Consider the following 17,223-nt stretch of genomic DNA (forward strand, 5'->3'; position numbering starts at 1 on the left):
GTTTCCGTCGATTATCAAAATTTTAAAAATAGTAATATTCTGTAAAAAAGTGAGTGAATGTTTCTTTTAGGTCTGTGCGTTTTTTTTTTTGTTTTTTTTTTTTTGTTGGTGATAATATGGATAATGTAAGTTCGGGTACAACGAAATTAAAATAATTAGGCCCAGAACTCGGTGTGGAGGGAAGAAATATACGCAACAGCAGCGGGAGCAAGAAATGCAGACCTAGCCAGTTAGCATTGAGGCATTCTGCGTTTGACAATGCCTTTGATGTCGTACACGTCGTCTTTTTTGGTGACACGACTTGATTTGAAATAAGTACGGGCTAGCGCTTTGGTGAGTACTTAACATCCATGGCTGTCTTGCTGAGTACCTTTTTCCTCCTTTACCACGCTCGGACAGAAAAATGAGTGTGTGGTGAGACAATTCCCACTCATGTGTAAAGCCTTTCAGTCAGGTTGTTAAGGACTAGTTAGTCCTACACCTGAGTGGCTAAATTTAAAAATAGTCTGTGAGTACATAAAAGCCTGGGGGATGAGGCTCTCTTTCCTTCCCCAGGAGTAATTAAAAATCACGCGGTGCGTTATTAAACCAGTGATACATGCTCCATTAGAGCGAAAATCACTTTAATTCAAGTAAGCAAGCAAGCAAGTTCGGGTACCGTCTCTAGCACTCTTGATGACACCAACTGTCTGGGTTATTTTCTTTCTTGCAAGCCCCTATGTTCCACTTCTGTTTGTGATAATAACTTGTGATACTTCACATTTCCTAAAGTGGAAATCTTTACAAGCCGTACAAAATACAAAACTTATATGACTTTGGCTTTTGACACTTGCACAGACTCTTCACTTTATAAGTGTCACGAGAAAATTGTATATCCAAGTTTTTACCATTTTCAAAAACACGCACACACTTGCAGCTTGACCAGAAATATGTACATCTTGTTTTGTGGATAAGTCACAGACAAGTCCAAGCATATATAGGTGGTTATGAACGTTAGGAATATCCCCTCATTTTTTCAGAAATATCAAAGCTTGTATGTGCATTTTCCCTTTTCCACTCTATATTAGTGCTTAGATTTGTTCCAAAAAAAAGAAAAAAGAAACGAAATAATTTTGAAGAAAAAAAAAAAACAACTGAATTTTGAATTCAGGTTTCTCTCTGTTTATAATTTTTTTCAAGTTGATGGTGCATGACAGAGTACATTCGTCTACCTTTCCAAAGTGAGAGGCATTTCTTCACATGTCATTGCCTTTGTTAAATTCGGTTTCATTGGTTAGTTATCGTTAATCTTTAATTTTTTTCATGCATTTCTTTTTGATAGAAGATTTAAGGCTTTCTATTGTTGTAACGGTATTTATGTTGTTTAGTCGGTTGATGAAATTATCTATAGCAAAGTGCTTAAGATTTTTCAGCATTTTTTATTATTTCAAGCCCTACAAAAGGAGACCAAGTTTGTGTTCAAAGACGATTGAAACTCTAAATTACACAGGCGTGAAGGAAAAACATCGTTGTGTTTAATCTAATCATGCTTGCCGTATCTCTTTGTGTTTTAGAGGTCATATTTCTTCTTAAGTAAATACATGCATCAATAGACAGACAGATTGGGTCATCATCCTTGAGTTTCACTGTACTTTCGGTTCTTTACTTCATACAAACCCCAAATTTATTGGTTTGAAAAAAAAAAGATAACATGCCCCTCAATACTGTAACACGTCTGTTCTGATTCTACCGATGTGAGTGTGAGTGTTTATGTCGAAATGTTTAAGTGAGATATAAAAAAATGGTCAGCTTGAAAACGCGAACCAGTACTGTGACGCTCAGTATTTTGATGTGGTAAGAGGAAATGGTACAACACACACACACACAAAGAGGGCTTGTAAGTTCACATTTCAGTGTCTGCACTGTAATGGTAACAACGCAAGAACATAGGGATTATTATGCCACACAGTCCTAGAACAAAACAATGCATCACCCGTTGTAAGCCATTTCATTGGCTATACTTATTTTCTTACCGCGTTCGCTTCGAATTGACTTGAGTAGCTATTCAGACAGTGACGAGAATGGCCATGCTTTACTGGGTCTATCCTATAGGCGATTTATATTAAAAAAAATATTTTTAAAAATTAAACTAATGCACGAACAATCGTACCATGGGCGATCCCATGGAAATTGTATCCGTCTTATTGCAAAATACATCAACATTTAATTTAACCGTGCAGATCGCTAAATAAACCTCTGATCATACACATTTTGAAAAGTGTTGTGTGACACGGATCGCCATTGTCGTTTGGTGTCTGCTTTCTTCTTCGAAAAGAGATCGTTTCGTCTTGACTATAAAAATTTAATTTGACTAAGTTTTACGCACTACTTGAACTCATACATTTACGTTGTAGGTGTAAGCCGTCGTTCTCAGTTTTCTGGAAGTTCGTTTTTGCGTTTCTCAGATGTGATACTATTTTTTATGGACCGAACGAAATTTCTTTTGGCGTGAATCAGGACTCGTGGTTTTGTGGCAAAAATGGAGAGCATTGATTAAAGCCCAGTTATGTCGTCTTCGAAATCGCTGACACGGATTTGAACTAACACTTCAGGTTTTGTATGTGCCTTTTACTTCCTCAATGAAATCGTTTCATCTTATTGCAAAATTACATTTGACTAGGTTTCATACGCAGCAGGTCTCTGTATATAAGGAGAGTGTCTTAGCGTCAGAGTATTCATTCCGCTCTCAAACGATCAATGATGGAAGAGTCAGCACAGATCGACCTGCTGGTCAAATATTTGCTAAAAGTCATACGAAAGCATAATTCACATGCGAAAGTGGCAACAAAACTTACTTTTTTGGTCGTTGATTTGATGAGAGTCATACGAAAGTGTGTAAGTGCTAATGAAGTTTGCTATATCTGCAAAGGTAAATGGGTATTTGTCTCCAGAATACCTGCTTCGTCTAAGAAAGAGAGACAAAAGTCAAGATACCTAATATCGTTGTCAGGAGAAAGGACACTGGAATTCAGAGTGCCCTACGAGAAAAGAGAATAAACAAAAACAAGACGAAACAGAGAAGAGGGATTCAGAAGAAGAAGAAATTGAAGATGATGAAGATCTTGTGCCAGTAAAGACATGGAAATGGAAAAATTGACAATGTGAGCCGATGCGTTGGCCCTGATGTGAAATTTCATACTACCTTCTAAAAGAGAATAGACCAGAAAGAACACGTAAGTGTCTCTTGGTCTTGACATTGTATAATAAGGATGGCGTGTTTTGTTTTCTACTCACATTTTATGAAATTGTGCCCTTTCATCTATCTCTATCCCTCTGGATCACGTTTTAGTTAGAATTGAAATGGAAGGATGTTTTCCTTCACGCACGCTCTTTAGGCATGCAAGTCGGTAAACAATAGTCAGTCTATTCCTCCATTATTTTGTGTCTTGATGTTTCCTAAATCACACACTGATGCCATAAAATAACGGGTTAAATGGGTTTTGTAGTGTTGGGAGTGGGGGGTGGGGTGGGGTGTAGGTGTTTGGCAGAGTTGGTCATTGCAGGTGAGGGCTTAGGTGCTTTCAAAAAACTTTTACTTCTTCACTCTGTGTTGATAGTATATTTGGGGTTTGTATGCGTTCGCGTACGTTTGTGTGGATAGTTTATTTGGGGTTTGTATCATCTCCCTTCTGTGTTGATAGTATATTTGGGGTTTGTATGCGTTCGCGTACGTTTGTGTGGATAGTTTATTTGGGGTTTGTATCATCTCCCTTCTGTGTTGATAGTATATTTGGGGTTTGTATGCGTTCGCGTACGTTTGTGTGGATAGTTTATTTGGGGTTTGTATCATCTCCCTTCTGTGTTGATAGTATATTTGGGGGTTTTTTTTCCTCTTCCCTCTGTATGTGTGTGTATGTGTGTATGTGTGTGTGTGTGTGTGTGTGTGTACGCGCGCGTACGTTGTGTGGGTGTGTGTATTGGTCTCTGTTTGTCCGTATAAAACTCACTTTATCCCTATCAGATACACTCTACCTACCTACCTGCAGTAGCGTGCATTCAGGTCAGCCACTTGCAACACTGTTGATATTTATCCCTAGTGTTCAGTACAGTGACGTCACTGACGCTGGAAATTTCGAGACTATAAATATCGACTTGGGGATTTCCACATTTTGTAGCTATACATATATACTAGAATTCATAGACAGGAACGTCACTCAAGCTGAGGCTATAAAAAGATAGTGGGATTTTCCAAAGGAAAAACCCACAAGTTGGAGCTATAAATAGATAGTGGGATTTCATAGGAATTTCAGCTGATTATAGATACATAGGTATTTATCGACGATCGTCACAGAAGTTGATATTGTAAGTAGTTACTAATTTTATCTATTTTATAGTGTGTGTGTTTATGTGTGTGTGTGAGTATGTCTGCGCGCGTACGTTGTGTGTTTCTCTGTGTGTGTGTGTGTGTGTGTGTGTGTGTGTGTGTGTGTGTGTGAGTATGTGTGTGTGTGAGTATGTCGGCGCGCGTACGTTGTGTGTGTGTGTGTGTTTGTGTGTGTGTGTGTGTGTGTGTGTGTGTGTGTGTGTCTGCGCGCGTACGTTGTGTGTGTCTATTGGTCTCTGTTTGTCCGTATAAAACTCACTTTATCCCTATCAGATACACTCTACCTACCTACCTACAGTAGCGCGTATTCAGGTCAGCCACTTGCAACACTGTTGATATTTTATCCCTAGTGTTCAGTACAGTGACGTCACTGACGCTGGAAATTTCGAGACTATAAATATCGACTTGGGGATTTCCACATTTTGTAGCTATACATATATACTAGAATTCATAAACAGGAACGTCACTCAAGCTGAGGCTATAAAAAGATAGTGGGATTTTCCAAAGGAAAAACCCACAAGTTGGAGCTATAAATAGATAGTGGGATTTCATAGGAATTTCAGCTGATTATAGATACATAGGTATTTATCGACGATCGTCACAAAATGGAACGAAAAAATTGAAAAAGAAGAAGAAAATGAGAAGAGGAAGAAAGAAGAGGAGGAGGAAGAGAAGAAAGAAGAGGAAGAGAAGAAAGAAGAGGAGGAGAAAAAAAGAGGAAAAAGAGTGTAGGAGATAAAATAAGAACTTGGTGGAGAAAAAGAAGAAATTAGAAGAAGAAGAAGAAAACCCAAAGGCCCTTTTCAGGGCCCCCATATTTCTCGAAAAGAGATAGCCTTTCCATTGCCTACCCCTTTTTTATTTTGTTTTTATTTTTTTTTTTAAAAAAATAGAGACCCTCCCTGTTTCAATTTTACATAGACCCTATACAGTCCCAAGGGTTTTTGGCCATGTTAAATTTACATAGACGCTATACAGTCCCATGGGTTTTTGGCCATGTTAATTCCCATAGACCCTATATTGTCCCACGATTTTTCTCCATGTTAAATTTACATAGACCCTATATTGTCCCAGGGGTATTTTTAATGATAAGTCCCATAGACCCTATAATATCCCCCTTCACTACTTATATATATATATATATATATATATATATATATATATATATATATATATATATATATATATATATAAAGAGAGAGAGAAACTGTACTGTTGCGAGTTCATAATTGTTAATGGAAAAACCGTCTGGCACTCCTACGTTCATTCCCAGTTAGGTTCAATATTTGACATAATAACTTTGTATTGTATACGACACCTTAAAATACAGGATAGTTGGTAATAGTTATCGAAATTTGCTTTACAACGTTCTAATTCGAGAGACGTTCCTGTACGTGTTATGCATTAAGGTCAATCAATTTCTTGTATAAAAAGGGTACCTTGTTTACTCTTATTAGTGTTTTCATACGTAAATTCGTGTTCTTGAGATCTTCTCCTGTTGGAGGGACATTTCATTGTGTTAAAAGTGTTCAAGTCAATAAAGCATCACGCCACAAACAAAAATGTTGTACCCCTTAATCCTTTACTTATATAGTCATCTCCTTATGTGATAAACGTTCTTCCAGTTGTAACAAGTCAACGAATGTAACTTCGTTTTGGACCCAAATATAAACATTTAATATGTATCGCTCCTAGCCCTTTTGTCGCTGATGTTCTGACACGCACTTTCTCTTTAGCGTCTATCAACGTTTTCACTGACTAATACGAACATTGGTAAAAGATTTAAAGAGGTAAAAGATTTAAAGAGGCATATCTACATTAAACGGTCTTTACAGTTTCTTTGAAGAATATAATAACAAAATAGTCATATTGGATAGGAACAAACGTTTATAAATGATCTGGTAACGGAAGAAACTTATTTCCAAGAATAGTTAATATTTATCTTATATGATATGCATCCAAAGTGATATAAATACAAATAAATTTTCAATATACGAGTCCCATATTAGAAATAGCTTTCTCTCTCCCTGTCTCTTTTTATTACATCAATTACTTGATAGCAATAGTATATATTTATACTGGATAATGTACATGTGTACTTACTGTAAAGAATTGGTTCTATTTATATATGTGTGTGTGTGTGTGTGTGTGAGTGTGTGTGTGTGTCTTTGCTTTTAGAAAAAGATTAAAGCATTACGCGCTACAACGTTTAACATTGCAATGTGTGTCGTAATAGAACTATACTCACATAAGAAACTTTGATTCTGGGCTGAAGGTGGTTCTGTTGTACTTGATAGAACGTTAATGAACTCAACTGAAAATTCATTTACAACTGCAGTTTTTGTTCTACTCTCAGCGGTTGTACTTGATGCTGAAATCAAGAAAATATATAACAAATAAAGCATAGCATCGATAATCCATTCGTTTTTTACCATACTCTGACACGCAAGTAATAGGGTAAACACTGCTAAACTAGCAATGGAGGACGTAACGGTCACAACATATTTACAGCCGTTACAATACTTGTGAGTTTCAATATCATGAGGTGTCTAAAATATAAAATAAAATATAGCATATAAATACTTGAATCTTACCAGTTATGGTAAAAGCAACAAACAGCATTTCTCTTTTAAAACAAACTTTTTTACATTATTGACTGATCAACATTTCTAAATATATTACTTTTTTAAAATCACTTTAAATTTCCAAATATGCTAATTACTAAAGAATTAATGCTAATTTGACTCTTGATTCAGAATAACCTACCGCCATAAAGTGATGTATCGTGAACATCTGAACATGAAGACCGTTCCTACAAATGATTTAAATTGGAGAAAATTTAGTTACCTACAAAAACAATTCTCGTCAGCCTCATATTTGAGTGATTTGTTTATTTCCGTTCATGTAAGAGTTTAACGGCAAATAACGCCCGAAGGGCGTTATGTAAACTGTGTGAGTCGGCAACTGACAGTTTATACTACGATGAACTCAGAAAAAACAACGTTAAACTCTTATAATTGAAATCGTATTTATTTGTTATGTTATTTTGTTTTGCATCATTAAAAAAACAGAAATCTTAATTGAGCGTAGTAATACATGTTTGTGGTTTTTCTGTTACGTAGCTATTTATAGCACTTGGGATGTCCAGCTTGATCGCAATAAAGTCATCATAATACCAGTCCTTCAACCAATGGAAGTCAAATTTTTTCAATTATTTTTGTTTGTTTGTTAGAATGTTGTTTTTCTTTAATGCTTACTTCATGTCTGCCTTAACTGGCGGTGTTTATCTTATACTGTACACTTGACTCTATTTATAGAAGTGGAAAAGTAGTTCTCCTTACAGTGTGCTTTTGTCAAGATGAAATATTGATCTAGAAATGTCATCGTAACTTGCATTGCAGTCTGCCCAACTGAGTAGAAAGCGTTTCAGCACTAAATGACGTTAAGTAGTTCTCGTTAACTATGACATACATTCATTTCTTACTCATACTTAATTACCACTTTTATTCTTGAATGCACACCTGTATACAGTCGTTCACTAAAAACATAGATATTACAGTAAGTGCCCTAATGATTTATGTCTCCTTAATTTTATCCTGCTGCGCACCTACCCCCTACCTGCTTCGCAAAGCTTTCTACAGACGATGATTTCGATAAAACTACGGTCTGGTGGGTTGGTTTTTTGTTGCTTTGTTTCTGGAAAGGGGGGATGAGGATTTAATAATAAACTCATATACACGATGATGTTGATTACTATTTTTAAACGTATTTGATGATTTCTAAACGGAAAAAAGAGTCATACGTAATTTAAATTTGAAACACAAGCATGTACGTTTTGAAAACAGAAATAGAACTGGTTGTTCTCAAGAACTTGTAATAGCGCCAGTAGGACCAAAATATGACGGCATCAAAATATGTCAGTTTTAACCATTGTAACAAAACGTATCCGGTCTGGTGGGAATGTAAAGTAGGACGAAACCGGTTATGGCTCTTGTTAGCAAAAACAATATCCAAAAGTGTAATTATATGTCCAGTGGTGTTTTCTCTAGATGCAGTTAATACAGTTAACTTGAAACGATTGTTAACTCAGAGTTGACCAACGGTTATAAAGTCACATTATACAACAGAATTGCCCATGTTATTTAAGTATCAATGAAGCCGCATTCTTTACGATTGCTTTCTAACACTGATAAATCAATGTTAGACTTATTAGGCTAAAGACACCAGTCACGGAGATAATTTTTAAGCCGTCTTGAATCAAACATTTTCTTGTATATATGAATGCCGATTTTAGTAGCCGGGATGAAAGTATATCCATATTTAGAACTGAAAAATACTCATTTCAAAATGGTGGACTTTGATTTACAGTCACATAATGCATCGACCTGTATTTGTCTGTGCTTTTTCCTTTCTGGTATGTAAGTCTGTTAAAGTATTAGGTACATGATTACAATCAAATAGTACATCCACTCTAAATCACAGCATTGACCACACCGGTGACCTAAATGGTTAGAACGTCAACCTCGTATGCGGGAGGTCGCAGGTTCTAACCTCGACCTAGTCATACCAAAGACTTTTTAAAATGGTATTTGCAACTGCCTCGCTAGGCGCTCAACATTAAGAGGTTAGTGTTAGGACTGGTCGGCCTGGTGTCAGGATAATGTGACTGGTTGTGACATAATGCTTCGCGTCTGCGGTATGATGGCCCCATTACTAGGATTGCAAAGCGATTAGGAAACTAACTATTTTTGTTGTGAGGATACATTTTCATATGTTCTATCGTGTATATATATATATATATATATATATATATATATATATATATATATATATATATATATATATATATATAGTTTAGTAATGATATTAATTTATTAATTCGTTTGTTATTGGAAATAATTTAGAGGACTTCATAAGCAACGAATCCACTATTCTGTGATTCTATGTATTTCATTGCATTTCTATACTTTGTCTTAAAATCTGCAGAAAATGGAGGAATAAAAGAATATCATCATCATCTCTCTTTGAACTAAACAGTCGTATCGTAAATGAAAACGTTTTCAGTACTAAGTGATAGGAAATTAGTTTTGCAGTCTTCATTGTAAAACATTATACTTACTTGAAAAACTATGATTATTTGGTACACTAGATTCTGCGCTGAATGATAACGATACCGTTATAGTTGGACTATAATGATACTCAACTGAACTTGAATTTTCAACGCTATCGTTTGGTCCTTGCACAGTAGTAACAGCTGTGGCTGAAATAGAGCGAATAACCCTAAAAGATAATGCATAAGTAAGACAAACTCGTACAACTGTGGAAATGTCCTAAGAGCTGCTCTGATCGACAAATCTATAGCTACGGACATGGCAGGTAAAGATCGGTATGTGTCAACGGATCATGGTTCATGATGTTTTCTTTCTGGATAGTGCGTCTGTTCAAATAATTGGTACATGACTTAGAAATACAATAATACTACTAAACTAGGTCATATCAAGTATATTATAGCAAATAATAAACTTTCAAACACAAATACCCTCTGAAATATGGTCCCGATATGACAGAGAACAATAATAAAATAATAACTATATACTCAAGAACTTAATGAAATAACTGACTGGAACACTCTTCTTGATAATTCTATGTAACCTTATACGCAAATATTATTCGGCCTGAAACGTAATAACATGGTATTAAAGATTATAAATGCAGGGCGTAAACCGTGGTATGGCTGTTGGTGGATGTATGTTGAATCTACGCCCAGTCTCATACCAGCTGTTACGAATAAAATATGCCCGGAATCGAAACCGAGTTGGCTGCTTAACCACGATTATTTCCGGATACAGTGATTGTGGTCAGTCAGTCAAAACTTCAGATGTGCCCTGATATTAAGCGGCCCTTCACTTTTAACATTGCCTAAAACTTCTATGTACATTAGCCCTCGGGCAATTTGCCAGACGGGCATGTCTGTTACTGAGGGCATTGTCAAGCTGGACCACTAATAAATCACCTACGATAATGTGTTAGATATACAGAGGAAAAAAATTATGAATTCAAGCACCATGACATTAACCTAATCTTACTGTTGAAGATTTCCTCTAAGACTTGACGCTGTAAAGGCATATGTTTTGTATAGGTACGACATGTGAGGTATTTCTTTAAAAGAAAAGAACAAACACTGAGTATAATTTGATATTGCATCTTGGCAGAGAATCGCGCTACTATATACGTAACATCTAATGCCCTTTTCTAAAGCATTTCATGGCGTTAACTAACTCGTAGCATATGTTTCTTTGGGGTAATTTTCTCTTATGCATCGTTTATGACAGCCCATCTATTATCCCTATGGTTCCATAACTCTTCGTTTCAAGATAAATTCACAACGTTTCGCCTCCTGAAGTCAATAAATCTGTTTTATGCGTTAATTTAACTCGTGCGAAGTTGAATAGTTCCCCCTCTCTCAAGATCTTCCAACTCTGCACATGTTTGACACGCCGTAAATGTCGTGCTAATGTGCAGTAATATGGTCAGGACTGCATGCCATCTTTTTTAATTCCACTTACATCTGTAGAGACAAAATACAGATTCTAAGCAACTAAAATAATGTTTCCAATCTTTTCCCTGCTACCTGGTCAGCGTACAGCTTCCTACCTTATCATTCTGTACATCTCCGTAGTTTCCAAGTGTTTTCTTACCATACAGTTTTCGTTTCGTACCGTACCTTCTTGCTACAGTTTACAATTCTATAAAAGATGTTTCAAGTACTGTACATTTTTAGATGAAAACAAAAAAGTGACAAAAGTTGTTTCCCTACAACATATCCCTATATAGAATATCTTGGAGGAAATATATTTTAAGATACGGAGCTGAATTATAAAGGTAGTAAAATAGACAAGTATATGCAAATCTTTGAATACTGTCTACTCGAATAGAAATTTGCCAAAAAAATTCTCACACCTAAGATTTGTTTTTGAATTACCCAGCGAAATCGTCTAATGCGTTTTGTAACCAGAGTCATACTAATTTCTCTGGCGCCTAACGCTAGCAATATGTTAGCATGTTTGCAAGTATTACGCTGAAAGCAAACTATACATCATGTTCCATGCTAAAATCAAACGATTGCAAATGAGAAGACTGTCATACCATGCATTACATGATTTTTCATATATATATATATATATATATATATATATATATATATATATATATATATATATATATATATATATATGTGTGTGTGTGTGTGTGTGTGTGTGTGTGTGTTCGAATTTGTTGCATCTATCTTCTTTGTATAAAGATAGTGTTCAATGATATATTTTATTCTCTTCTTTTCCTAATTTCCGGGCCGCACCAGAGACATTGAAACACAGATGAAGATTTAATATTAATGACTGTGGGGTTTAGACTATACGCCGTGAATAGGAAGGATTACATTTCCGGGGAGGGGGTGCAGCACTTACGGACAAATTATAAAGTTTAAACCCGTAAAGTGTGAATTACGTTTTCCGAGTTGTATAGATCATTGCTTTGAATTAATATTCATGAAACTGTCTGATGTTGCTTCGAGTCCACATGGTACAAATCTTTATCTATTCTAGTGCCTTGATAAACAATATAGATCCAAAGACTTTCAAAACAACAACACACCAACAGAAACAACAACATATTGTTCTCAGGTATACGTTTGGTCGCAGGTACAAATATAGCATAAGTATTAAATTTCCTGAAGATGCGTCCGTACTTTCAAACGTCAGACATACGGATATGAATAATGAGGAACTTTAGCACAACGTATAATAAAATGACTAAAGACATAATTTATATGTCGGCTCCAAACGCATTTTAGCTGTAACTCTATATGAGATCGAGTTTAAAAAGAATTAAACGTTCTACTGAACCAGCTTCCATGGATTGTCAGGAAGTATCAAACATACACAATATGTCCAAAATGTCAAACTTGTGTCTTGAAAAAATGAAGCAATCTAATTCACTGATATATACTTTGACGTGCCTCATATTTCATACTACCGAACAATATATATATATATATATATATATATATATATATATATATATATATATATATATATATATATATATATATATATATATATATATTTGTACTGCTGGTTATACTGCACATTAACATTCTAACCTTCGACAATCAATTGTTTGCGACCGTGAATGGTAATTCCGGTTTTGGTTTCAATTGTGTAGATTCCTGTATCTGAGCTTTCTACATGCAGCAACGTGAATGCAATGTAGCATTTTGATACATCCCCGCTATATTTTACATGGTGCTTGAGATTACTTCTGACTTGAGGAACATTGGTTGGTGTCAACACCATCATCACTCCCTCTTTTGGATGAATAATCCGTAGTGTGCGGTTCTTCAGTTGGCGGCTGTAGAACCAACCGATCGTCACATTTCCTCCAATATAGCCAACGGATGTATTATCTTCAACGAAACATAAAAAAATCTTACTAACTCACTTACTAGGTAAATAAATATGTATGCACGCATACATAAGACTATACAAACATTTGCAAGTGTCCTCTTTATTGTATTGTCTTTTCTATTTTAATAGAGTTCGTGTGGGAAACGGCAAACGTGATTTTAATGCAGGCTATTCTGCTATTAATCCTTTCATTATGTACACTGGTGTCTGCAGGGTGTGCGTAGTTTGGGTCAGGTTGCTTTGTTTAAGCCCTACATCTCTACCGTATAATATTGTCACTGTTTGGATATACTACACTTCCGTACATATCAGATTCCTTTATAAAATAAATGGCAAAAGAAATTTCAAAAAATATGTTCGCACAAGTTTTAGCAATTCAACTGGCGATCAAATTCTTATTAGTAAATACTAATGAAGGTCAATTTAGTATCAGTAATATGGACAAACTATTATCATAATTTCTGAATTAATGTAATAGCATTAACTCTAGCACTTTTTAACCAATTAACTGTTTTTGATGTCTTCATTCACAACTCTAGCTTTATATTTGACATTTCAAGACCACAAGGCTAAATCTCTCACGAAGCAAACTTGCCGGAATGTGTGTAGGTTACATTGTAATACCTGTTGTGAAATACGATACCTGTTATGTTTAGGAACCATCGCCAACTGTCACCAAAGTCTGTCAATACCTTGTAGAGGCCAGCGTCCGCCTGTGTTACGTTATCGATGATAATCCTCTGTCTCTTATTAAAAGCGTCACCTGTACATCTTAGCCGGTCATAAAAATGCGTATCCAGCCATTCTTGGCAAACAGAGCCAATCCAGACTGCAACCCTCTCTTCATAGTAATATAAGTATGATAGTGCTGGTGATGCTGGAAATTCCATGCTGATCTTCCCTCCAACATGGCCTCTCTTTATTTCATCTGCTTCTGTTTGAAAGGTAAATGGAAGATATGGAATATGCATAAATTAGTATCATCCATTTCAAAGCGTTAATTTTGATCTGATTGGTGCTTAGAGGCAGAACAATGCAGTGAAGGTTATGTCATGCCAAGTCAGTTGTAAAGATGCACCGTTTCACAGTGCCACACCAATGCGGTCGACTCCTTCTGTTTCAGGCAGGATTCGAACTTGCTTTCATCTATTAGCAAATCCAGCATTATAAACACTGATCCACAACGACTCCTTGACTAAATATAAGCATTTGCAATAGAGCTTAAAAATGAATCATAATACGCATGCCCAATGAACCGTGATCGAGAATATATTATCTCTGAACAATTTAAGTAACAAAGGGTTTTAAGCTTGCTAAATCAGTGCAGCAATATTTAATAACTTCAAAGTATGGGTTATAATTATGTTTCCAGTGAGTGAACCATTCCTTTAATTCGAACGTCAAGACCAAATGCCGCGTGAATGGACTAGCTGAATAAATAGCCACTTATGATTGATTACCTTATCCGGGACGAAGTAGATAGTACAATTATAAACGGAATGAAATGGGCCGTTCAAAATGGTTCGAGATTCTTGTGAAAATATTATTAATCGTATACGATATTTGTCGTAACATTTCCTAATAGACATGTCTAATGTACAAACAACACAGAATTTAAGTGTTTTACTTTAAGACCAACATTACAAGTATTAAGAAGAAATTTTCCCTATATATTTTAAATACATATTTAGCACTCTAAATAACTCATTATGCCTATCTTGTCTATCCATTGTGTAAATATTCGACATATGTTTTGTATCGCCGTTGTCTCATTAGAACTTAAATAGTTTAGTGCGAGAGTGAATACATACCTGGTACAATATACTTTGTATAGTTAAATAACGATAAGAATTCTAATTAAAACAGGATGCACTTCCTAATTGTTTCTTTGGCATTGCTTTTTCGTGTTGGAGAAATTTTTCTTCATATTTCAAAAGCAATAATATTTTGTACTTAAAATCTCTATAAAATACAAAACATTCTTTTATAAGACACTAAAGAAACACATTTAAAACGTGTTGTGATAATGCCCCAACCGAATCATTTAGACTACCCAATCCAATATTGTAACGCAGATGGTGATAGCACTCATACCATGAACGTTGACCTGTAAGTTCCATCTGCCATCTTGTCTCTCAAATCCTTCATTTTCAAGCTCATGTGGAAGCGGTTTAGTTCTGTAAAAGCTTTCTTCGAACTGATATAGCCCTTCATCTACCCTGCTGACGTTTTGGAACATTAGAGATACTTCGTTAATGGTAGGATCGTATTTTAGCACCAATCCACCGCCATGGGCTGTACTGCCTCCGTGTTCCCCTCCATTGAAAAATGCATTCAATAGCGTGATGTATTCCTTTTTAACACTGATCGATAGACTTGCGTAATTCATAGACCACGTTCTTACTATGAACTCTTCTCCAGCTACAGCGTCCATTATATCCTTGTTATCCTTAGACAGACTGCCTCCTAAATTAAATTAAATGTTTTCAGATATGTACACTGCAAAATAATAAGCATAAGTTTGAAAAGCTACCATCTATCCGAACATTTATAAATTCCTAATTCAGCAAGACAAATGTTAGTGACTTCAGCAAGTTCTCTCTCTCTCGATCTCGATCTCGATATATATATATATATATATATATATATATATATATATATATATATATATATATATATATAATCACTACATGTTTGTATAAGTACCATTGTATAAGTTTGTTTGTTTATCTTGTCTGAGGTATATAATAGTTTTTGAATGATAAAGATAACTTACAATTTCGTTTCTCCTTTCTACTAGGTCAGTCACTAAATATCAGTTATTTTAATCTTTAAAAAATTATAAATAGCGCAAATATGTAGAGCATATTCATATTATAACTAGAAATCGTTTGACCTTAATCCTTTCCACCACATTAAATTAATATTTGGACCATAAAACCGCATGTGCATAATATTAACAGTTTAGTGAAAGCAATTTAAGCAACGTATATAAGCAAATTTCAAAATAAATGCATTACTCAAGTGTACGTTTCCTTTAACTAAATCTATATTTGTCTATTGTCTTACCTCTTACTGCTGTCATTATAATGAAGGAGGTGAAAATCGTCCACAACGTCGACATGGCCACAATGGAGGACTTAAAATTCCAAAATGTAAGTTTGCCCTGTTACTTTATTTGCTTTTTAGAGTTCCTCGTGCAGTTTGACAGATAAAGTGGACGTCCATTTCTATGTCTATGAATCTGTCCCAAGTGCACGATACCAATGAGCTGCTATGCAGTGAGTCATTACTATCATCAACGTAAAACGTTGTGTAAACAATACCGAGTGCCTTGACTTTAGATCCTTTTATATTAAAATGTGTGTAGTCAAGAAAAAAATAGGAAGGAAACCAAGAATCCGAAATCCATAACCCTTTTTATCTGCAGTGTTTTACATAATCAATGTCTTAATGAAAAGGTATCATAGGAACATGACATTAAAACAAAAATGAATTCATCACAAAAAATCGGTGTATGTATGTGTGAGTGTGTGTGTCTGTATGTGTGTGTGTGTGCGCGCGCGCGTGTGTGTGTGTTACAAGAAAATTGGTTAGAAAAATAAACAAAATTGTAAACATATGAAACTGTATATGTCATCTATTGAAATCTACCTAATTTACTGACTTTCAATTTGCCATTACGTGTGTGTGTGTGTGTGTGTGTGTGTGTGTGTGTGTGTGTGATTTGGATTTTTAAAACAACTTCAACAATTTTAGTCATATTGATATCATGTCTGCAGTGTGGCAGCTTATAGTAGCATCATTACCCACCCAGTCCTAACGATAACCTCTTAATGCTGAGCTCCAAGCGAAACAACAGCAAGTAACATTTTATAAGTTTTTGGTATGACTCGCTTGAGGTTAGAACCCGCTACCTCCTGCATCGAAGCGGATAATCTAACAACTTAGGCCACAGAAGCACTTAGCATGTGATTGAATTGGTCAGCAACATTAATGAAATCCGTTTTACACGATAGTCGTTTGACAAACCATGAGTTAAATGGGACACTGTTTCAATGACCAAATCGTGTAAATTGTCTGTGTTAATTCCAATAATCTGTTTATTACATTTCTTCCACACTTTGTTTTAATATGATCATGGCAGGATTCCATCGTTTTACTGTTGTCCTTGTCAGGCTAAATATAGTTTAATTTATTTTCGAACAAATATTAGGATAGTATATATGATATAATTGATCTAACCAGCCAATATGAAACTGCAAATAATATAATTTAGGGAATTCAACAAAGAAAACATCAGCGGAGTTTTTACCATATAATGATAAAAATTATGCCGAATTTTGACAGCTGGGATTACAGGTTCAGTTAAATGCGATGTTTTATTGAAAAACAAAA

The 17,223-nt window shown here is 35.3% G+C and overlaps 1 protein-coding gene across 1 annotated transcript in view; it reads right to left on the reverse strand.

The window, feature by feature from the left end:
- LOC149796530 (uncharacterized) overlaps window positions 1-16,096 on the reverse strand; it is a 29,773-nt gene extending 13,677 nt beyond the window's left edge. Inside the window, exons 1-6 of the mRNA XM_089960254.1 lie at window positions 15,895-16,096; window positions 14,920-15,291; window positions 13,469-13,759; window positions 12,522-12,824; window positions 9,483-9,623; window positions 6,612-6,734 (exon numbers count right to left, since the gene is read on the reverse strand). Coding sequence (XP_089816380.1) covers window positions 6,612-6,734; window positions 9,483-9,623; window positions 12,522-12,824; window positions 13,469-13,759; window positions 14,920-15,291; window positions 15,895-15,949 — 1,285 coding nt within the window. The 5' untranslated portion in view covers window positions 15,950-16,096. The remainder of the gene's footprint in view (window positions 1-6,611; window positions 6,735-9,482; window positions 9,624-12,521; window positions 12,825-13,468; window positions 13,760-14,919; window positions 15,292-15,894) is intronic.
- Window positions 16,097-17,223: the final 1,127 nt, after the last annotated feature.

Source organism: Sinohyriopsis cumingii, chromosome 6, assembly GCF_028554795.1.
Source record: "Sinohyriopsis cumingii isolate HCF-2022 chromosome 6, ASM2855479v2, whole genome shotgun sequence".
Lineage (NCBI taxonomy): Eukaryota > Metazoa > Mollusca > Bivalvia > Unionida > Unionidae > Sinohyriopsis > Sinohyriopsis cumingii.